A 23,400-nucleotide genomic window follows, 5' to 3' on the forward strand; every position below is an offset into this window, starting at 1 on the left:
CCCAGCAGTTCAGACAGACACCCATGGCCCTGCACAGCTGGTCACAGTTTATTCTGAACCATTTTCTCCAGTAACAGTTCATGTTCTGTTTCCAGGCCCTGTCCCACCCCAGGTGTGGGTGGCGTTCCCAAGGGCCAGTATCATGTCCTGCCACAGGGGCTCAGCTGCTTCTACCTCAGGGCTCCAACAGCATGGGGGGGGATGAGGGCAGCTGCAGTTACCCGACCCTCACTTGTCAGGAAGTTGAACGTTGCACAAGCGTTAGGCTGTGAAAGAGAAGGCAAAGGCCCAGAAACCATCAATGACTAATGCACAGCCCTTGGCCATGTGGAACATTTACCCAAGCCCCTGTCTTCATGGAAGCAGGGGAGAAGAAGCCCACATACCCTGCCCTTAAGCCATGTTCTCATCTCTGCCCACCTACTCCCAGGCCTGCCTTTCACCACTAGACACGTGATCATTAGCCCAGGGTCTATGGTGCAGGGAACAGAGTTCCATGCCTGTCACTGCACCTGAGGGTTCAGCTCATGTTGGCAGGACTGCATCTCAAGCAAACAGCCACCAAGGCACAGATGCCCTGTCCCAGCATGTGCCCAGGCCCACAACCATTGCAGAGCTGTGCGCATGATCACAGGGATGCTGCCATTGCACAGTCCGGTGAAATGATGTGGTAGGGGGCCCAGTAACTGGGTCATGCTTCACACTCCCTGGCCCTGCAGGGTCACTGGTGGCCTCCACCCATCTAAGCAAGGGGCCAATGCATAGGGCAGGGCCTGGGGGAGGAGTGGTTACCTTCGCCTCGGAACATGCCCCTTGTTCTGGGCTTCCTGAACAGATATTCTGAGCTGCTGCAGACATCCCTGAGGTAGGGGCCTGGCAAGTCTGCTCAGCTTCACTCGTGTTCCCAGCATGTCCCCCCTACCGTGTCCTGCACCTCCACAGCGATTCCACATTCCCTCATGAACTTCAGGACGTCGGGCTCCAGCCGCTCCACCTTGTCCCCCATGCCCAGCACCAGGATTTCTAGTAGCAAGAGACAAGCCCAGGTGAGAGAGGCTGTGTTAGCCCCATGGCGAAACCCAGCCCTGCCCCTCGCCCGCCCCACATTGTGGTGGGTGCTCAGCACCTGCAGCTTCAGCCACAGCACACAACCAGTACAGCCATCCTGGCGCTGGCCAGTCCCTCCCCCAGCCACAGCCCCATCCGTCCATTCAGACTACAGTGGCCACAGCCTTGTAAGACACGGAGTAACCCCAGCCTGGCTGCCCCACTCCCGATGCTCATTGCTGGGCAGTGTCTGGGGAAGGGGAAGTTCTGCTTTGGCTCAGACAAGGGCAGGGTAGCAGGACATGTGCCAGCACATGCCATGGGCAGGTCAGAAGTGTGGCTTGGCCAGTGCAGCCCCTGCTCCTGGCTCACTCTGGGGACCAGCACACCCACCCAGTGCCCGGCTCGTCTCTGCGCCTCCAACCTACCTATTCTCGGCTCCAGCAGCCGGAACAGTACCAGGCTCTCCTCGGTGATGTCCTGGTAAGAGCCAACCTGAAGGAAAGAAAGGACACTCACAGACAAGACACCTCCCTGTGCACCTCTCCTGCTCACAATGCCACCTGGCTTGGAATGCAATCTGTGCCCTGCATGGGGGAGATGCCCCACTGAACCATCACGCCCACACTAGTCCAATAGCAACCTGCCCCTAGAGCTTGCTGCTGCCTTGACTGGGCAGGTTTCAACACACAGCCAGGGAGGTCCAGGTCAAATCACCTGCACACCCCCTTGGGGGCAGGGAAGAGTCAAAGTGACGGACATGTTCCCAACCAGGCCTAGCTCCCTGGGTCTCCCACACACCCACCCCCAGGACTGGACTGGCCACCTGGGCATGGGGAACTCCACTGCCCCAGGCCTAGGAGCTCAACACAGTGGGGAGTTGAAGGCCCAGGCCCTGTGGGGAGGGGGAGGACCCCTGGGGCACTCACATTCCACTGCAGGATGGCACGTGGGATGATGGCGCAGGGCCCCACCACCTTGTCCCCATTGATGGTGAAGCCCCGGCTGCTGTAGCTGTCTATGAACATCATGCTGGAGGATTCCCGCTCCAGCGCCTTCAGCGTTGTCTTCTGGTAAAGCTCGTCATCTGCAGGGGTGAGGCGGTGACCCCGGCGAGGCTGCCTGTCACAGGAAGGCTTGACTGAGACCCACCAGCCAAAAGCCCCAAGACTTCGCTTCCTCACCCGCAGTCCCCCTTGGGCAGAGACCTCCCCCCACTGTGCATGGTGGCTGGCTCCCCTACTGCCGTGAAGGGCCTCATAACCGCAGGGCTGACGAAGGCTCCCAGACAGCCTCTGAGTGGCCAGCTCAAGCCCCACCACGCAGGGGGGGAGGGACAGCTCAGTGGTTTGAGCATTGGCCTGCTAAACCCAGGCTTGTGAGTTCAATCCTCCATTTAGGGATCTGGGGCAAAAATTGGGGATTGGTCCTGCTTCCAGCAGGGGGTTGGACTAGATGACCTCCTGAGGTCCCTTCCAACCCTGATATTCTATGATTCTATGACTGAGTGCAGGAGCAGCAGCTGGGCCTGGGTAAGAGGGGCCATGGGCATTGCTGGCCAGCTCTGTCTTGCAGCTAGAGCACCGGCCAGCCTGGACCTGGCCTCATTCACCACAGTGGCCAGGCTCTGCTAGCTGCTGAGGACGGCCTCTCCCAGGCAGAGGGAGGTCAGGCCCGCGCTGGACCAAGGGAAATCCAGGGAGACGTGGTGCTGGGCCCCACGGGGCGCTCCCGACCTTACCAGTCCGGGGCTCTCCTGGCAGCTGCCAGCCTCCAGCTAGGAGCTAAGCCCCTGCGGCAGAGCATCCTCACAGAGGCCAGAGCCATCCTGCTGCAATGAGACGGAGAGAGGGGTCAGGGCAGAGCCGCGGGGCCGCAGCTGGCAACCCCAGCGCACCGAGAAACCACCAGCGCCAGCTGTGGGGAGAGCCCTGGGCTGAACCACGGAGCACTGTGGGGGTGGATGGAGGGGCACCGGCGGGAAGAGCCCAGGGCTGGGGTAGCAGGGGCTGTCGGTCGGGAGTGAGGGGCACCGGCGGGGGGAGCGGAGGGGGGGCTGCGGGTCGGGAGTGAGGGGCACCGGCGGGGGGAGCGGGGGGGGTCTGCGGGTCGGGAGTGAGGGGCACCGGCGGGGGGAGCGGGGGGGGGTCTGCGGGTCGGGAGTGAGGGGCACCGGCGGGGGGAGCGGGGGGGGGGTCTGCGGGTCGGGAGTGAGGGGCACCGGCGGGGGGAGCGGGGGGGGGTCTGCGGGTCGGGAGTGAGGGGCACCGGCGGGGGGAGCGGGGGGGGGGGCTGCGGGTCGGGAGTGAGGGGCACCGGCGGGGGAGGGACCCGGCTGCACGAGCCCCGCTTACGCGGCCTGCAGACGCTGCCGAGGAGCAGCGCGGCGGGAAGAGCGGCCGGCCGGGCCCTGCCGCCGCTCCCGCTGCTGCCCCCTGCTGCCCGGCGCTGGGAGCTCCCCGCAGGGCTCGGGAGCGCTTGGTGCTGCCCAGGGTCTGCCGGCCCCTGCGCCCCACTGCTCCGCGCCGGCCCCCAGCCCCACTGCTCCGCGCCGGCCCCACCTGCCCCCAGCCCCACTGCTCCGCACCAGCCCCACTGCTCCGCGCCGGCCCCCCGCCCCCAGCCCCACTGCTCCGCGCCGGCCCCCAGCCCCACTGCTCCGCACCTGCCCCCAGCCCCACTGCTCCGCGCCGGCCCCACCCGCCCCCAGCCCCACTGCTCCGCGCCGGCCCCACCTGCCCCCAGCCCCACTGCTCCGCACCAGCCCCACTGCTCCGCGCCGGCCCCCCGCCCCCAGCCCCACTGCTCCGCGCCGGCCCCCAGCCCCACTGCTCCGCACCTGCCCCCAGCCCCACTGCTCCGCGCCGGCCCCACCCGCCCCCAGCCCCACTGCTCCGCGCCGGCCCCACCTGCCCCCAGCCCCACTGCTCCGCACCAGCCCCACTGCTCCGCGCCGGCCCCCCGCCCCCAGCCCCACTGCTCCGCGCCGGCCCCCAGCCCCACTGCTCCGCACCTGCCCCCAGCCCCACTGCTCCGCGCCGGCCCCACCCGCCCCCAGCCCCACTGCTCCGCGCCGGCCCCCCGCCCCCAGCCCCACTGCTCCGCGCCGGCCCCACCTGCCCCCAGCCCCACTGCTCCGCGCCGGCCCCCAGCCCCACTGCTCCGCGCTGGCCCCACCTGCCCCCAGCCCCACTGCTCCGCGCCGGCCCCCAGCCCCACTGCTCCGCGCCGGCCCCACCTGCCCCCAGCCCCACTGCTCCGCACCAGCCCCACTGCTCCGCGCCGGCCCCCAGCCCCACTGCTCCGCGCCGGCCCCACCTGCCCCCAGCCCCACTGCTCCGCGCCGGCCCCACCTGCCCCCAGCCCCACTGCTCCGCACCAGCCCCACTGCTCCGCGCCGGCCCCACCTGCCCCCAGCCCCACTGCTCCGCGCCGGCCCCACCTGCCCCCAGCCCCACTGCTCCGCACCAGCCCCACTGCTCCGCGCCGGCCCCACCTGCCCCCAGCCCCACTGCTCCGCGCCGGCCCCCCGCCCCCAGCCCCACTGCTCCGCGCCGGCCCCACCTGCCCCCAGCCCCACTGCTCCGCGCCGGCCCCACCCGCCCCCAGCCCCACTGCTCCGCGCCGGCCCCACCTGCCCCCAGCCCCACTGCTCCGCGCCGGCCCCCAGCCCCACTGCTCCGCGCCGGCCCCACCTGCCCCCAGCCCCACTGCTCCGCGCCGGCCCCACCCGCCCCCAGCCCCACTGCTCCCCGCCTGCCCCCCGCCCCCAGCCTCACTGCTCCGCACCAGCCCCACTGCTCCGCGCCGGCCCCACCTGCCCCTAGCCCCACTGCTCCGCACCAGCCCCCAGCCCCACTGCTCCGCGCCGGCCCCACCTGCCCCCCGCCCCACTGCTCCGCGCCGGCCCCCCGCCCCCCGCCCCACTGCTCCGCACCAGCCCCCAGCCCCACTGCTCCGCGCCAGCCCCACCTGCCCCCAGCCCCACTGCTCCGCGCCGGCCCCCAGCCCCACTGCTCCGCGCCGGCCCCACCTGCCCCCAGCCCCACTGCTCCGCGCCGGCCCCCAGCCCCACTGCTCCGCGCCGGCCCCACCTGCCCCCAGCCCCACTGCTCCGCACCAGCCCCCAGCCCCACTGCTCCGCGCCGGCCCCACCTGCCCCCAGCCCCACTGCTCCGCGCCGGCCCCACCTGCCCCCGGCCCCACTGCTCCGCACCTGCCCCCAGCCCCACTGCTCCGCACCAGCCCCCAGCCCCACTGCTCCGCGCCGGCCCCCCGCCCCACTGCTCCGCACTAGCCCCCAGCCCCACTGCTCCGCGCCGGCCCCCCGCCCCCAGCCCCACTGCTCCGCACCAGCCCCCAGCCCCCAGCCCCACTGCTCCGCGCCGGCCCCACCTGCCCCCAGCCCCACTGCTCCGCACCAGCCCCCAGCCCCACTGCTCCGCGCCGGCCCCCCGCCCCACTGCTCCGCACTAGCCCCCAGCCCCACTGCTCCGCGCCGGCCCCCCGCCCCCAGCCCCACTGCTCCGCACCAGCCCCCAGCCCCCAGCCCCACTGCTCCGCGCCGGCCCCCCGCCCCACTGCTCCGCACTAGCCCCCAGCCCCACTGCTCCGCGCCGGCCCCCCGCCCCCAGCCCCACTGCTCCGCGCCGGCCCCACCTGCCCCCAGCCCCACTGCTCCGCACCAGCCCCCAGCCCCACTGCTCCGCGCCGGCCCCACCTGCTCCCAGCCCCACTGCTCCGCGCCTGCCCCCAGCCCCACTGCTCCGCACCAGCCCCCAGCCCCACTGCTCCGCGCCGCCCCCACCTGCCCCCAGCCCCACTGCTCCGCGCCGGCCCCCAGCCCCACTGCTCCGCGCCGGCCCCCCACCCCCAGCCCCACTGCTCCGCGCCGGCCCCACCTGCCCCCAGCCCCACTGCTCCGCACCAGCCCCCAGCCCCACTGCTCCGCGCTGGCCCCACCTGCCCCCAGCCCCACTGCTCCGCGCCGGCCCCCAGCCCCACTGCTCCGCGCCGGCCCCACCTGCCCCCAGCCCCACTGCTCCGCGCCGGCCCCCAGCCCCACTGCTCCGTGCCGGCCCCACCTGCCCCCAGCCCCACTGCTCCGCGCCGGCCCCCCGCCCCCAGCCCCACTGCTCCGCGCCGGCCCCCAGCCCCACTGCTCCGCGCCGGCCCCACCTGCCCCCAGCCCCACTGCTCCGCGCCTGCCCCAGCCCCACTGCTCCGCACCAGCCCCCAGCCCCACTGCTCCGCGCCGGCCCCACCTGCCCCCAGCCCCACTGCTCCGCGCCGGCCCCCAGCCCCACTGCTCCGCGCCGGCCCCACCTGCCCCCAGCCTCACTGCTCCGCGCCTGCCCCCCGCCCCCAGCCCCACTGCTCCGCACCAGCTCCCAGCCCCACTGCTCCGCGCCGGCCCCACCTGCCCCCAGCCCCACTGCTCCACGCCTGCCCCCCGCTCACAGCCCCACTGCTCTGCACCAGCCCCCAACCCCACTGCTCCGCGCCGGCCCCACCTGCCCCCAGCCCCACTGCTCCGCACCAGCCCCCAGCCCCACTGCTCCACGCCGGCCCCCCGCCCCCAGCCCCACTGCTCCGCGCCGCCCCCACCTGCCCCCAGCCCCACTGCTCCGCACAAGCCCCCAGCCCCACTACCCCACGGCTCCGCACCAGCCCCCAGCCCCACGGCTCCGCACCGGCCCCCAGCCCCACTGCTCCGCGCCGGCCCCCAGCCCCACTGCTCCGCGCCGGCCCCACCTGCCCCCAGCCCCAGTGCTCCGCGCCGGCCCCACCTGCCCCCAGCCCCACTGCTCCGCGCCGGCCCCCAGCCCCACTGCACCGCGCCGGCCCCACCTGCCCCCAGCCCCACTGCTCCGCACCAGCCCCCAGCCCCACTGCTCCACGCCGGCCCCACCTGCCCCCAGCCCCACTGCTCCGCGCCGGCCCCACCTGCCCCCAGCCCCACTGCTCTGCGCCGGCCCCCAGCCCCACTGCTCCGCGCCGGCCCCACCTGCCCCCAGCCCCACTGCTCCGCACCAGCCCCCAGCCCCACTGCTCCACGCCGGCCCCACCTGCCCCCAGCCCCACTGCTCCGCGCCGGCCCCACCTGCCCCCAGCCCCACTGCTCCGCGCCGGCCCCCCGCCCCCAGCCCCACTGCTCCGCGCCGGCCCCACCTGCCCCTAGCCCCACTGCTCCGCACCAGCCCCCAGCCCCACTGCTCCGCGCCGGCCCCACCTGCCCCCAGCCCCACCGCTCCGTGCCGGCCCCACCTGCCCCCAGCTCCACCGCTCCGCGCCGGCCCCACCTGCCCCCAGCCCCACTGCTCCGCGCCGGCCCCCCGCCCCCAGCCCCACTGCTCTGCACCGGCCCCCCAGCCCCACTGCTCCGCGCCGGCCCCACCCGCCCCCAGCCCCACTGCTCCGCGCTGGCCCCCCAGCCCCACTGCTCCGCGCCGGCCCCACCTGCCCCCAGCCCCACTGCTCCGTGCCGGCCCCCCGCCCCCAGCCCCACTGCTCCGTGCCGGCCCCCAGCCCCACTGCTCCGCGCCGGCCCCACCTGCCCCCAGCCCCACTGCTCCGCGCCGGCCCCCAGCCCCACTGCTCCGCGCCGGCCCCCCGCCCCCAGCCCCACTGCTCCGCACCAGCCCCCAGCCCCACTGCTCCACGCCGGCCCCACCTGCCCCCAGCCCCACTGCTCCGCGCCGGCCCCACCTGCCCCCAGCCCCACTGCTCCGCGCCGGCCCCCCGCCCCCAGCCCCACTGCTCCGCGCCGGCCCCACCTGCCCCTAGCCCCACTGCTCCGCACCAGCCCCCAGCCCCACTGCTCCGCGCCGGCCCCACCTGCCCCCAGCCCCACCGCTCCGTGCCGGCCCCACCTGCCCCCAGCTCCACCGCTCCGCGCCGGCCCCACCTGCCCCCAGCCCCACTGCTCCGCGCCGGCCCCCCGCCCCCAGCCCCACTGCTCTGCACCGGCCCCCCAGCCCCACTGCTCCGCGCCGGCCCCACCCGCCCCCAGCCCCACTGCTCCGCGCTGGCCCCCCAGCCCCACTGCTCCGCGCCGGCCCCACCTGCCCCCAGCCCCACTGCTCCGTGCCGGCCCCCCGCCCCCAGCCCCACTGCTCCGTGCCGGCCCCCAGCCCCACTGCTCCGCGCCGGCCCCACCTGCCCCCAGCCCCACTGCTCCGCGCCGGCCCCCAGCCCCACTGCTTCGCGCCGGCCCCCCGCCCCCAGCCCCACTGCTCTGCGCCAGCCCCACCTGCCCCCAGCCCCACTGCTCCGCGCCTGACCCCAGCCCCACTGCTCCGCGCCGGCCCCACCCGCCCCCAGCCCCACTGCTCCGCACCAGCCCCCAGCCCCCAGCCCCACTGCTCCGCGCCGGCTCCCCGCCCCCAGCCCCACTGCTCCGCGCCGGCCCCACCTGCCCCCAGCCCCACTGCTCCGCGCCGGCCCCCCGCCCCCAGACCCACTGCTCTGTTCCAGGCATCCCACTACCACTCTGCACATTCTCCCAGTCCCTTCATGGTGTGCTGGGGCGGGGGACCCCTATGCACTGGGGGGCTGTGGTGCTCCCCAAGCCCAGGCCAGGGTTGCTGTGGCATGGTCAGTCCCCTGCAGCCAAACGGCAGCATCAGGGCTGCTCAGACATGGGGCCTGCAGCCTTCCCTGCAAGCCCCCCAGGTGTCTGCTTGGCCAGAGTAGAGGAGGAGCCTGGAGTGGATTTCACTAGTCCTCCTACCCCGGGACCTGGCACTGCTTCCCCCACACCTGAGCCCTCACTAGGGTGGGGCTGAGCCAAGTGCCAGGGCTGCTGGAAAGCACCTGCCCCTGGGGACCAGGGGGCTTTTCCCAGGTGTCAATTAATGGACAATGAGTCTCTCAGCCTCAGCAGAGCAGTGCCGGCTTGTCCCCTCCCAGGGCGGTGCTGGCAGATGGTTGCACAGATCACTTACAAGCTAGCCTCGCAGTTGCCTGAGGGGAGATGGGCTGGGGGCTCAACGTTGGCCCCTGGCTAGTGCCCACCTGAGGGATGGTCAACTGAGGAGAGCCCTGGCACAGAGCATCACGGGTAAAGACAGCCAAAGCAGCTTTGGAGGAGGGCTGAGTGCTAGCCGGGACCTCTTGCACTGGAGAGGTGGGCTTTGCTGGCCCAGCTCCTGACCTCAGAGCCACTGCATGGGTGGGGCAGGCCCAGGACTTCTGCAGATTGGGTCATGGCTCCAGGAGCCGAGCTCCGAAAGGCAGGGGCCTTGCAGACAGTGCGGCCAGGCGCTGCTCACTGGGATGGCGACAGAACTCCAGGACATTCCAAACCAAAACTGGTTCCAAAGCCAGGCCAGGTTGCTCAATGACACCAATGCTGCCTTAGCACAGGGGCAGAGTTCGCCCTGATCACAGGCTGAACACGCTCCTTACTGAGGACAAAGAAAGGCTAATGGGGCCTGGCTGCAAACTGTTCTCTGGAAAGCCAACCTCCTCTCCTTACTGCACTACACACCTGCAAGCCTGTACAAATCCCCGCGGCTTCTCGCAAACAGGCCTGCACTGCCTGACTGCAGCATGGGCGCCCGTTAGCACTCTGCTGGAGGAGGGCATCACATTGGCTGAAACACGGTGTCCAGAAGGAGACCCCTGGGGTGTGGGTTTTGCGGGTGCTCAGCACAAGGCCCTGTGGGCTGTGGCTAGGCAGGCAGGATGTCCTTGTGGCTAAAACGCTCTGGGTTCAATGCTGTGCTCTGGCCCAGATTCTCTGTGCCTCACAGACACCCCCACCCCTCCAGAAGCAGCAAAGATATTTTCCCCTGCCTCCTGGGGACTGAGGGGCATCACCTGGGCTCTGTGGGGACAAAGAGGGGATTACAATTACCTCCATTACTCCCCTCCTCCCCCCAAGATGTCTGCAAGGGGCTTGCACTGGATCCAAGTAGCCTAGGGCTGCTTTGGGAAAGCAGGAAAGTGGCTGTGGGTGAAGCTGGGGGCAGACCCCCTCCCCACCAAACACCTGCAAGCTGGACCTGAGCCACTGCAGAAACCCAAGCCAGCTAATCCGCTTGGATTTCGGGCTCAGGTTTCCCTGCTTGTCCCTGTAAAACAGCAGCAGGGCTGGGCTGGGTCAGGTCCCATATGCCAGTTTCCGTCCCTCTCTGCCTGTCAGTGTTATTCAAGACGCCTCCCCTGACTTGTGCGGCTACACCCTGCCAGGGCGGAACCGCCTCTCCCAATGCCACAAGTTGCAATTAGCCAGCCCTGAAAGCTCAGCACAACTGGGGGCTCCGCACACCAGCTGCTTTCCCTGGCACCGTACACAAGCGGGCTCGGGGTATAGTTATTTCTAGGACTTTCCATGGCCTCATTGCTGGGGTAGCCTCCCAAAGGACATTTCTGCAAGTTCCCTGTGAGGCATGCAGTTCTCCCCCCATGTTACACAGAGGAGACCTGAGGGGCTGCACTATGAAGGGACCAGCACAAGGTTGCACAGGAAGCCTGGGGCAGAACTGGGGACTGAACGCAGACTTTGGGGGTCCCAGGCCAGTGCCCTAAATACAAGGATGCCCTCCTCTGACTCAGGCTTTGGCAGTGGTGCTGTCCCATTCTCCCCCTTCCCCTCGTTCCTCAGTGTTACACAGGGATGGATCCCCTGCATGGTGCAGGCCACCGAGCCTCACCCACCCCCTCCAGGGATCAACCCCAGCCTCTGGCTGAGTCACTGACATCCTCAAATCCAGATTTAAAACCTTTCAGTGAGACTCCACCACTGACATGAACTCAAAACAGCCAGTGCCCTGTGCCCCATGCTGCTGGGGAAGACGTAACTCCCCCAGGGTGTCTGCCAAGCTCACCCAGGGGAAAGTTCCTTCCTGACCCCAGACCTGGCGATTGGTTAGACCCTGAGCACATGGGCAAGACCCAGCAGCCAGCCACCTGGGAGAGAACTGTCTGCAGTAACCCAGAGCCCTCCCCAGCTCGTGTCCCATCTCCGGGCGTTGGGATATTTCCTGCTAGCAGTCGCAGAGCGGCTCCCTGCCATCATAGGCAGCCCCATCACACCATGCCCCTCCAGACACTTCTCAAGCTCAGGCTCGAAGCCAGTTAGGTTTTCTGCCCCCACTGCACCCCTCGGGGGCTGCTCCAGAACGTCACTCCTCTGATAGCTAGAAACCCTCTCCTAATTTCCAGTAGAGACTTTCGCTCAACTGCAATAACTCCTCTCCCTGCCTGGTGTTATCCCTCGCATGGATTGCTGGACAGCGAGCAGCTCTCCCCTCACCTGCGTTTGGTCAGGCTAAACAAGCCGAGATTCCCCTCTCATAAGGCAGGTTTTCCATTCCTCAGTTCATCCTAGTGGTCCTTCTCTGCACCCATTCCAGCTAGAAATCATCTTTTGTAAACATGGGAGACCAGAACTGCACCTAGCATTCCAGATGAGGTCTCCCCTGTGCCTTGTACAAGGTATTAACACTTCCCTGTCTCTGCTGGAAATACCTCACCTAGGACTGCATTAGCCTTTTTCATGGGTGCATCCCACTGGTGGCTCCTAGTTGTGGACAAGAATGGGAGCGAAGCCAGCCACAGAACATTCAGACAGCAGGAGTGGAGTGGACCACTGTGTCAGGTTCAGTGTAGAAGTCCCCCTAGATCCGTGTTCCCTGCTGACTCACCCTCCTGCCATCTCCACGTCTCCAGCCCAGCCTATGGCTCACTTTGCCTCTTGGGAACAAAGGCTCCTGATGGCCACATACACAGTACATGCACACTTCAGCTTCCCGACTGGCTAGGTAAGTGGGGCCCTGGCAGCTGCAAGAATGACCCAACCTCAAACCCTGAAGGCCCAGCGACTTGGTGACAGTGACCCTGGCCCACCGGACCCGGCAGCACGGGGGGGGGGAGGGCGGGGGGAGCTCTTGGGAAGGCACTTGGCGAGAGCATGGTGTACAATGGTTGTAGGTTCCCATGCGACCCTTGGTCATGGATCTCAGCAGTCCCATGGCAGAGTCTATCCCCCCAGGGGGTGGGGAGGCCGACATGGGAAGAGGCTTTCAGCTATGTGCAGAATCGTGGCAGCACAAATACTTGGCAATGACCATGGTGGGGTTAAAGGAACATAGAATCTCAGGGCTGGAAGGGACCTCAGGAGGTATCTAGTCCAAGCCCCTGCTCAAAGCAGGACCGATCCCAACTAAATCATCCCAGCCAGGGCTTTGTCAAGCCTGACCTTAAAAACCTCTAAGGAAGGAGATTCTACCACCTCCCTAGGCAACGCATTCCAGTGTTTCACCACCCTCCTAGTGAAAAAGTTTTTCCTAATATCCAACCTAAACCTCCCCCACTGCAACTTGAGACCATTCCTCTTCGTTCTGTCATCAGCTACCACTGAGAACAGTCTAGATCCATCCTCTTTGGAGCCCCCTTTCAGGTAGTTGAAAGCAGTTATCAAATCCCCCCTCATTCTTCTCTTCCACAGACTAAACAATCCCAGTTCCCTCAGCCTCTCCTCATAAGTCATGTGTTCCAGCCCCCAAATAATTTTTGTTGCCCTCCGCTGGATGCTTTCCCATTTTTCCACATCCTTCTTGTCTCAGCCCAGCTCCATTCCCAGACTGAACATAGGTTTTAGACTGGGTGTAACCCAGCTTGGCTCTGTTATCACCCAAGCTGAATGGTGCTGAGGCCAGCTGAAGGGCTGGGGAGACAGGCCCATGTGCTCCCTGGCCCACCCCAGCTGAGCTCCCAGCAAGGGGGCAGTGGGATCACACAACCTTCAGTTCATTTGGTTTGTAAACATCTGCGGCAGATGGAAATCCCCAGCCCTGGTCCTGGCTCAGGACCCAAAGCCTGGCACCTGACACAACTGTGCCAAAGCCACGGAAAGAGACACTGCCGCCAACAGCCCCTGCATGTGCCCTGAGGCAATGGCCAGGCACTGCAGAAAGGGTTGGGCTCTGTGCGAGGGGCAGGCACAGCCAGGGATGACCAGCCCCCAGCACAGACAGCAGGAGGGAGGCAGAGCGAGGGGCTGCCCTTCCCTGCCCTTGGGGGAGCCCGAGCCTGCACCCGGCCTCGCCAGGCAGCACAGGGCGAACAGGGCAGAGTAATAGCAAAAGTGAAACTGCTGCTGCTTGAAAAGGGGAAGTGAGTGTGTGTGTGGGAGGGGGGCTAGTCCATGATTGGCTGCCCTGGGCTTCCCGAGAGGGACTCGCCTTGGGCGTCTCTGCATAAAGCAGCCAGAGCTGGAGGGGCAGCCTGGCAAGCAGGGATGGGCACCGGCTGGAGAGGGAGGGAAGGAGCCCGCCTCCCCCCCCAGCCCTGCCTCTGCCTCTGGGCAGCCTGGGGCCACCCAAGCGGACTCCACGCTCAGCTGGCAGCCCTGGCTGCAGGCCTGCCCTGCCCTGCCCTGCCCTGCCAGGCTGCCTCCTGCCCCGCTGGGCTGCCTCCTGCCCCATGCAGCATTCTGTGGGGGGCTGGGGCGCAGCAGGGGAGCCTGGTGCCCAGAGGACCCCGCGCAGCCTCCAGTCCTACCCGGGGGGCTGGGGAAAGCTCCCGAACCTGGCACAGGCTGAGGACGGCTGCACAGGACAACACTCCCGCCCTCAGGACTGGCAGGTGAGAGGAGGGAGCTGGTGCCCTGGCTGGGAGAGCTGCACTTGACTGGCACAGCCGGGGGCTGGCATTTGACCCCTGACCCTGTCCAGCCACTTGCTGCGGTGCAGGTTTGAATCCCGCCCTGAGGATTTCCTATTTGCTCCCTGTGCCCCGGGGGTGTTCAGGGCTCCTGACTGAGCAACCGAGTGAGGGGTGGAGGAGCCGGACGCATCCCAAGTGCCCCTGGGCTGGCCCTGCCATGTGTCTGGGGGCAGGAGGAAGCTGTCAGCACCACAGCTGGGGTGTGGCCCATGGCGGGGAGCCCGGGCAAAATGGCGGAAATGAATCGGAGCGAGGAGCACGCAGGCTGCCCACCTACCTGTGCCCAGGTTGGGAAGCCAGTGCCCCCGGGCAAGGGGACGGGGGGCTTTGATTAACCTGCTACCCTGGCTCCCTGCACTGTGACCTGGTGCTCGGGGTCACAGTGCTGCACAGGGTTTGGCCTGGCCACGAGTCCGACCCTGGGGCCTCCCCTCCAACAGAAGCGTGTTTGCCTAGGCCAGGGCCCGGTGACAGGTTAATCCAGCCCCGGACACGGCAACCCCTCTAAAACCTTCTGGTGACCCACCGCTTGGGATACACGGAGCTAGGGGAGACACCACTAGCTTAGTCACTCCTCCCTTGGGCTGGAATTCCCCTGGGGAAGGTTCCCAGCCTAGCCCCACTTCTGACCCTTGGAACGGAGAGAGGGACCTGCTGAACACTTTACCAACGCAGGCACTTGCAGGGCTTAATTTGTGCCAGCTCAGAGCCCCGGCACCTCCAGGCTGGGCAGCTCAGAGCCCCGGCACCTCTGTGCCTGGCGTGTCCGTTACGAAAGTAAAAAAACGGCTTGAGCCCCAGCACCCCGCTAAGCGCTGGACACTTGTCTTTGTTGGGCATGCCCTGCTGAGACAGGCCAGAACTGGAGTAACCAGCAGCTCCCCACAGTTCCCCCCATTGGGAGAGGGTTCCCGCATGGCTGGCACTCCTGCCCCCCCCCCAGTGCCCCCTGCTGGGGGAGTCTGGGATCAGAGTAGCCAGGCTCTCCCCCCAGCTCTCCTGCCCCCATCCCGCCCACACCGTGAGCACCCTTGCAGCTAGTGCTGTGAACTTGTGCATGCTGCCGCGCCGTGCGCTTTCCTCTGTCGCTGCAAGCTGCAGCTAGCTCACATGAAAAGTGTGTCAAAGCTACTGTTGCTGGTCTGGATTCCCCTCTGCCCCACACACCACTGACTCTCCAGTTCCTGTTTCCCATCTCCTCAGCTCCCCACAAGCATTTCCTCCTTGCAGTTGCTCTGCCTGCCAAGAGCGCTCAGCCCCACCGTGGGGAAAGGCCCAGCCAGCAGAGAGCAGGGAGGGGGCTTCGAAGGCAGGTGACAGAGAGAGAACGCACAGCGGAGGGGACTGGCTCGAGGGGGCAAGGTTGCCTGGCCCTGTTGCACTGGGGCAGGCAGAGATGGGGCCCAGGTTACAGTGATGGTGTCTTAGTTATACAGCACTCCAGAGTTGCAAATAGGTGGCAGAGCCCCTGCTCCAAAGAGCCTGCAGCCGGACTGATGCCATTGGGGGATTAGATAGGGAGCGGTGTATGTGTGTTTAGCTGCCTCCCCATGTCCCACCTGTCCCACACACCCACCGTCCCTGGCCCAGTGTTCCTGGGGGCGGTGGGGGGGGGGGTTACAGGGAAGGGTCCTGGGAGGATCCAGTGACAGATGAATAACAATTAGGTATTTGCAATTTGACCCTCTGCGCTTTTCAGCCTGGCTGCACTGGGCTGGGGACGGGTGGCCCAAGCTGTAGGTACTTCAGCAGTGGGCCAGGGCACAACGCAGACTAAGGAGACAGGCTGCCTCGCTTCACCTAGCCGGGCAGGCCCTCCCCAGACCTTAGGGGCCAGGCAGCGCCAGCTTGTCAGGGGAGGGGGGTTTGCAGAGAAGCTCCACTAAGGAGGCAGCTTCTCTGTCTGGTGAGTGCCACCTAAGCAGGACTGGGAGTGGTGCCCTCTCCTGGCAGGGCTGAGGGAGTCCTGGGACACAGCAGGAAGCCAGGCAAGGACTGGTCTGTGCCGGAAGAGAAGCAGGACTGGGGGGATGCAATCTGGGCAGATGTGGCTCCTCAGTGCCTGTCTGCCCCGCCCCACTGAGCTTGCTAACATTTACACTAGAGCCTGCCGTCCCAGTGCGGTGAGGGGGAAGGGGGGTGGGCAGCACCAGGGGGCCTGGAGAGAGCTGAGGGGGAGGAGGGTGCAGAGAAGCGGGGGCATGGTGGCAGTGGTGCTGGCAGAGAGAATCTTGGGGTGTCTCTCCCTAGGTATTTGCACCATGCCTACATCTCCAGCCAACACCGTCACCCAAGTAATAACCCATGATTAGCATGGCCCCCAGCCACTCCGGGCAGAACCTACTGTCCTCCCCTGCATCCTTCACCCCAGCCACAGCGCCCAAGGACTGCGGGAGGGGATCCTGCTGGAACTGGCTCCATGGCACTCCGGGCTCCTGCTGACAGTGCGGCTGGTCGTGTACGTCCCAGGGCAGTTCTCACCCCCGACGCACTGGGATTGGCACTAGCATTGCCCATTGAAACCACGCTCCTGTCACTAAACCCAAGGGACTCGCCACTGACATCGAGCCGCATGGAGGCCAGCCAGAGTTCACAGGCCCGACTGTTCACAGGCCCCGAGGCTCGGACTCAGGCCCCTGGCATTCCACAGCCCCTGTCAGCGCCAACCCAGGCCTCCCACGACTATCAGAGGCAGCGCCGGAGCCTTCGGGGTGGCACAGACGGTCCAGGGCAGAGACGACTCCAAGCGCCATCTTTCCCAGAGCCAAGCCCTACCTTGTGCCAGCTTGTGGCTGACTCACTGCTGAGGAGTCCGGGCACTGGTCGCAGCTGACTTTGTGCCCCTTTTCAGAGCCTGCCCTGGAATTACCCTGGGCACGCGGGGGAGGGGGAGCAACTTCACTTCCTGCGCCTCCCTCCATGTGCAGCAGGGGACTCCCCCAGAGACCCGACTGAGGGCACAACGAGCTGGCTCCCCTTACTGAGTGGAGGGCCAGTGGCCTGCAGGCCAGAGCAGCGTGGGGCCATTGGGGCTGGTCACACCTTGCTAGCGACGGACTGTGAAACGTTCAGAGAGGCGCAGAAGAGAAGAGATGCCAGGTCAGGAATTCCTCTGGGCTCGTCACCCCCCTTTCCCTTTAACCCCCCTCACAGACCCTCCTTCTACCAGCGCTGGTGCTGCTCCCTGGGGCTGGCTGTGTGCTCAGCAACCGGCAGCTGAACCCTGACTCCCACTGCCCAGCTCAAACTGGCAGCCCTGGCTGCGTCTCCCCGCCCTGTGTGAGCCAGCCAGCCTGTGTGAGGTGCTGAGCACCCCTGGGCCCCCTCCCTCGCCATCAGCAGGAGCCACAGGTGCCTAAGCGAGGATGAAAGGACTGGGGGTGGGGATGGGGGGGCTGTCTCGGGTTTCCAGGCATTAAACAAGCCTCTCCTACAATGCCAGATGCTCCTTCCTTAGGAAAGGGCTGGACTACCCAACCAACCTCCAGGTGAGCTCTTTGTTCTCTGCTGTCTAGCTTTGCAGCTTCAGCCATCCTGTTCAGAGCCCCTCCTGTTGGGAGCAGGGCCAGGCCAGCAGCGCCGGTACCAGCCTCTTCTTGCCACCAACACACTGACTCCCCCACCAGAACCTCTTCCAGCACTGCACTGGCTGGCCTCTGCCCCATAGCCAGTGATTCTGCCCTGTTCTTTGTGGAGCCTCCTGCAGGGAGTGGAGCTGCTGCAAGATCCCTCTCCCCCCATTACAATTGTATCCCTACAGCTCCTTCCCTACGCCAGTCCCTTACAAACCATGCATGTGCTCACAGAGATTACTATACCCACCATCAGAATGCAGCCCCCTCTGGGGTGGAGCACAGAAACTCTCTAACAGCACCCAGCACCAGCTTAGCAGGGGGGAGTGAAGAAGAATCCCTTATCGAACAGAAAGGGCAAAAGGAATTTAGCAGAACATAATTACCCACATGCTGCTTTGGCCAGAACACACGCCAGGCGATCTTTAATAACCCTGCGTGGCCAGGCCCTTGGGCAGGTTTTACTGGAAAGAGGACACCTCCAGCAGCCCATGCCCCATAGGATCATGGTCACACACTGGGCTCACTAATGACTCCAAGGGATGAGCACCACTTTACATCACCACTTATTGCCACTCCCTGGATTTCTAAAACCCAGCGACTGACCCTGCGCAGAGAAGCTTAGCTTCTGAAGTCGTAGCAGATCACAGCTCCAGCAGTGAGTAGGGCGGCTCCGTTCCTCGGCCCCTCGGCTGGGATCAGAGGCTTCTCTGCTCCATGTACACAGTTTCTATGGCTAGTTTGCATGACGGTGATAGGTCTGCAGCATTAACTAACCATGCTCATGAGGCCTTGATTCTGGAGGAGTTCCTCTTCCTACAGTGATCTGCTGCGGGCTTGTAGACCCTGGGAAGAGGCTGCTTGGTGAGTTCAAGACAGTCTCAACGCTCCCTCATGTGGGTCCCGCTGTTGGCAGCTGTGGTAAGTGATTGTCCGCTCCTTGGTGTATCCCACGGACGGTTTGACTGTTTGCAGTGCTGTCGTAGCCGTGCTATTTTACATGGTGTTAGTCTGTTGCTCTACACCCACCCCAGGAATCTGAAGATGGACTTTTCTGCTGGGCCTGGTTCCTGGGGATTGTTGCACCAGATACCCACCTGCCCACTCGATAGCGTGACAGCGGGCAACGGAATCCCAAAAGCAGCTGTCTTCCTCTGAGCATCCCAGCTGCGGTTGGATTTCGTTACCTGCTCTCCTGCCCGGGCATCTGTCAGCCCATCCTGCACTGGGGCAACCTCACACCAAGGGCTCATAGCATCATATGCATTTTCAAGCTCTCTGCCAAGCCCCCGAGACACTGCTCCAAGGAACATTACTGACAGGTAGGTACTGACAGATAGCAAGTGTGAAAAATTGGGATGGGGATGGGGGGGTAATAGGAGCCTATATAAGAAAAAGCCCCAAATATCAGGACTGTCCCTATAAAATCGGGACATCTGGTCATGCTACTGGTAGGCACTGGGTCTTCCTGGGTTACAGAATGCAAGTCTCTTCCTTGTAATAATGGTTTGTTCTAATGGACTAGAAGTAACTCCTTCCCTTCACAGCCTCTGCAGGACTTTCTCGGAGCAAAGGGACCTTGGATGGTTTGCTGCTCTCTGTGTACTCCACAAGAGTCAGGCGAGTCTCAGGTAGTTACACAGACAGCTATTTGGCTGCTTTAAACAACGGGCCAAGAGTTGGTGGGATAGAGGCATAGGGGTGACAGGAACACAGACCACACAAGTTCCTGTAGTGAGTTAGGGTGAGAGCAACGGAACGCACCAAGACAGGGAGTGAGGCCTATGGCTTTACACAGTAACCTCTTGGATTGAGGGGAATTTGGTTCTTTCCGTCTTGCAACAAAAATCTCTGCACAGACAACTGGGGCCAACTGTTCAGGAGTGGGAGAGCTGGAATAGCAGGGGCTGCAGACCAGGGCTACGAGGCGGCGGCCCTGCTGGTCTGTGGGCTGGTATTGCTTCACAGCAGTAGAATGAGGGAGACTGGAATACCCCAGGTGGTGGGAGTCAGGAGTTTTAAACCCTGCTCTTTAACATGCCCAGGCTCCTTCTTGCTGTGGGGCCCCTGCGGCTCTGGGCAGCCACTCCCATGAATGAGCACAGCAAGGGCTGCCACTGTGGCTGCATGCCTTGTGCTGGGGAAGCAGAGACTCTCTGCAGGCGGGAGAAACAGGAAGTGAAGGCAGGGCCTGAACAAGCGAAAGAGAAACCTCCAGTCCCACCCAACGGTTACTGTAACAGGTGCTTGGCTGCAGACTGGTCTTCCAGCCAGGGAGCATCAAACAAAGCCAAGAGACCCCACTCCTGGGGAGGAGGGGACGGACAGACAGGCTGGCACTCAGCACTTTGCTGGGTAAAGTGGCCGGTTCCCCACCCTGAACTGGGACCTGCAGAGGACTCCACACAGGGCACACGCCCACCCAGGCACTGTGTTGCCTTGCCACTGTACTCAAAAGCCCCACCTCAAAGGACATGTGGTTTTGGGACCTACTGCAGCAGCCGTGCTGGGTGGGGCAAAGTGGGCACCCCACAAACTGAACCTAGTTGCAGTTCAAAGGCAGGTCCCAGAGTGCATCTGGGCATGCATGTGCAGGGGAGAGGCACAATACATCTCCCCACCCAGCAGGGCTCCCTTTGACATGAGTGAGGTCTGGTTCAATCAGGGAGGAGCTGGCCCCCAAACTCTGGCCCTGCTTCCTCACTGCAGGCACTGAACCAGCTGAGCAGCAGGAGGCTGAGTCCACAGGGCTCTCCTGCAGTCTCGTGCTCTAGCTATCTAAAGATAGCTGTGCATTTCCTGGGGGAAAACCACCAGAAGAGTCTCTGCAGAAGCGGCAGCCACTGGCTGCCGGCCACAATGTGGATGTGGCCACCTGCAGCAGGCCAGAGAGGACCCCAGCAGGAGGCTGAAGTCACAAGACACATGCACGTGCTTCCTGCTGCTGTGAGTGTAACTCAGGCTGGATGGAGGAGGGCTCTTCCCCAGCTCTGCGCCACAGGCTGGGCCTTGCACGCACTAGTGCTCAGAAAAGTGACGCAGCAGGAGGGATCCACCCAGCCCAGCACTGGGAGATAGAGAACTCCTGGCAGAGCCACAGGGGGATGTGGATGGGAAAAGCCCAGGGTCGTGTCTACAAGGACCTTCCCATTATCTACTGGAGAACGGACTGGCCTTGCCTGCTAGTGGGTGACTGCACTGTCTGTAGCAGCTCCTCTGTGCAGGTGGTGCACAGGTGCAAGTAACGTGGCACACCCCGAGGTCCCAAATCATGGGATGCCACAGGGCACAACTGGGCACAGGTGAGTCCAGACTCTGGAGAGCAAGCCCACAGTGCCTCTCCCCTGAGACATGGCATCAGCCTTGGGCAGGAGGGACACACCCAGAGCCAATTCCTCTTCCCCTAGCAGGAGGCTCCCTCCAGCCCGGGATGAAGAGTTTGGGCAGCACTTCACGATCCTGCTGCCCTTTCGGTTTCAAAGCTGCCTGAGCTCAGTCCCCAGATGCCCAAGGAAAGAGCTGAGGGCAGACGAAATGTTCCTAGACAGCCACTGAAGGGAAGGAGGTGCTCACAGGCACCCAGCGGGCTGGATCCAGGTTTGGGCTGGAAGCAGCAGTAGTCAAGAGGAATGGGAAACTAAGGCAAGGGAAGACCAGTGAGGACCTGAAGCTCCAACCAGAACCTCTAAGCTAGTGCCATGAGCAGGGCAGCAGTGAGATACAAGCAGGCAAGCCCACGGCAGCAATCTGGCATGCAGGGAGCAGCACAGCTGAGGGGCAAGCACAGAACACGTTTGCCTGAGATTCCTCGTCCCTTCTAAACGGGGCTGGTGGGGGGCGCTCACACGTTTGCCTGAGATTCCCCGTCCCTTCTAAACGGGGCTGGTGGGGGGCGCTCACACGTTTGCCTGAGATTCCCCGTCCCTTCTAAACAGGGCTGGTGGGGGGCGCTCACACGTTTGCCTGAGATTCCCCGTCCCTTCTAAACGGGGCTGGTGGGGGGCGCTCACACGTTTGCCTGAGATTCCTCGTCCCTTCTAAACGGGGCTGGTGGGGGGCGCTCTCTGCTCTCCACGCTCCAGGCGTAGGAACCAGGGTGACACTGGAGCCAGCCAGGACAGTGGGGGGCAGCATGGTCTTCCATGGAGAAGCAGCCACGTGGGTGATCTGAGCTGGAACATGACAGACTCTAGCGACCCTGCCACCATCCAGCCGCTGGAGAGAAACTGCTTTGGAATGACACGATCACTCCCGCTGAGCGAGCAGCCAGAGAGCCATCGGGAATGTCGTGTCCGTCCAAAGCTCTTTCGGCACCTCCTGGAGGAAGACTGAGTGCCGTTAGCCCAGCATGCGATCCAGAGGATCCCACCCTGCCTGAATGTAGCTCTGTGACTGAAGGCAGACTGCTCTCCCACTGACTCCCTCTCCTGGTCTGTGGCCTTCAGTCCACGTGTGCCTGCATCTGGAAGAGCTCTCAATACAATGTGCAAAATGACTTGATACGTGGCTCATCATTTTCCCCAGCCAACGTTACCTAGCGGGCAGAGGAGGCTGGGCGTAAGGACTCCTAGATTTGGTCTAGCAGTTGAACAGGGGATGTGGGCTCTATTCCAGCCCTTCCACTACTTTGTCTGGGCCTTCGTTTTGCTGCCTGTCCCATGGAGATGATACACCCCTCCCAGCCTCCCACAGGGCCATCAGTCTTCACTACTGACCCCCCGAAAGGGCCTGGATCCAGGCTGTGTTGGCCTGTTTTCCTAGTGCCCCCTCGCTTTGCTGTCTCAGCTGGAAGTGCCAAGTCTGGTTCCGAGTCAGTTCCCAAGTCCATGACAGCTCGCATGCCCTCACCACATACTGCATCATGGGAAAGTCAGCAGATCCGTGCACTGGGGGAGACCCTCAGGAGGTCCTGATCACCACATCCCAACAGCTCCAAGCCTCCTGCTGAGCCATGTGCCGCCAGCACCCTGACTCCCAATAATGCCTCGTCTCCTTTGTCTGCCCTACTGAGTCCCCTGAAGCTGGGCTGCTTGCTGGGGCTGGAGTGGTTCCTCCCTGCCTGCACTGCAGCCACTATGCCTTGGTACCCACAGAGTCAGGACAGAGCCAGCCCTCCTGAGGCAACCCCTGCCTGGCCTCCCAGCTGGCCAGGGGACAGCTGCTCCTGCGCACTCCCCAGGGCAGGGGAGCAGCCAAAGCAGGGTACTTTTGCTGGTGGACTTTGCTCCCTCCGCACTGAGCTCGCAGCACTGTGCACCCACCAGCACATCTCACCCAGGGGAAGCAACGATGGAAGCCCCAGTGCAGATGTCGTGCTGGAGTTTTCACCGCTGAGATGTTTAACCCTGCTCAGAGCAAGCCCAGACCACACAGCGGTTAGCACAGCGCCTCATCTGTACTAGAGCCTGAGCGTTGCCACTGCAAGGGTGGAAAATGTGCAGATCCAGCCTCTTGCCTTGTGACCGCTCTCTTCTGCCTCTCCTCTCTTCTCAGGTTGGACACGGCTGGGCCCGCAGGCTGGAGCTAGGCAGGAGCAGGGGAACACCCTGAGGCACACAGGTCTCTTCCTGTCACTGCAGACAGTCAGTAGTTGGTCTGGCGTGAGCAGGAATTCTCAGATCACCTCTTGGCTGTGAGTGGTGGTGCAGAGAGCAGTGCACCTTTGCTGCATGTCAAGCAAGGGAAGACGACATGGAGGGGACAGAGAGGTCTCTCCCATCTCTAACCGGTCTGTGGCTACAGGGGGATCCAGCATGGCCCAACCCCCAGGGCTGGCTACTGGCCAGACATGCTGTCTGACTGCAGAGCCCTCTTGGTGCTAGCCCTCCAGTGAACACCCCTTCATTCACATTTCTTGTTACTCACAAACCCAATGCGATCAGCTCTCCCTCATACTGCCCATGGGAAGCTGCGCTCCAAGGTGGGATCTTCCCTCCTTTTGCCCCACGTGCCCTCCATGGCTTACTGACCTTTGAGCATGGGTTTGGCCTAGCGTTAGCTTAGATGCCCTTTGAGGCAGGGAGCTCATCCTTCCACCCACCTGGTAGCACCAGGCCCACTGAGAGCACTATACACCTAACAACAGTATCTCCAGAGCAAACATGGA

General features: G+C 64.5%; 1 protein-coding gene across 5 annotated transcripts in view; it reads right to left on the reverse strand.

Moving 5' to 3' along the window:
* NDUFAF3 (NADH:ubiquinone oxidoreductase complex assembly factor 3) overlaps positions 1-23,400 on the reverse strand; it is a 54,071-nt gene that overhangs the window by 23,402 nt on the left and 7,269 nt on the right. For 2 of the 5 annotated variants that reach the window (XM_073350875.2, XM_073350874.2), the window contains 5 exons: positions 2,789-2,878; positions 1,977-2,169; positions 1,476-1,542; positions 923-1,023; positions 27-266 (listed from right to left, as the gene is read on the reverse strand). In XM_073350875.2, the coding sequence (XP_073206976.1) occupies positions 171-266; positions 923-1,023; positions 1,476-1,542; positions 1,977-2,169; positions 2,789-2,878 (547 nt within the window). In that variant the 3' untranslated portion in view covers positions 27-170. Of the gene's footprint in view, positions 1-26; positions 267-922; positions 1,024-1,475; positions 1,543-1,976; positions 2,170-2,788; positions 2,879-3,363; positions 3,512-23,400 lie in introns of those variants that run through there. The other 3 variants (XM_073350876.1, XM_073350877.1, XM_073350878.2) reach the window with 3 other exon arrangements.

This window comes from Lepidochelys kempii, chromosome 7 (assembly GCF_965140285.1).
Source record: "Lepidochelys kempii isolate rLepKem1 chromosome 7, rLepKem1.hap1, whole genome shotgun sequence".
Taxonomy (NCBI): Eukaryota; Metazoa; Chordata; order Testudines; family Cheloniidae; genus Lepidochelys; species Lepidochelys kempii.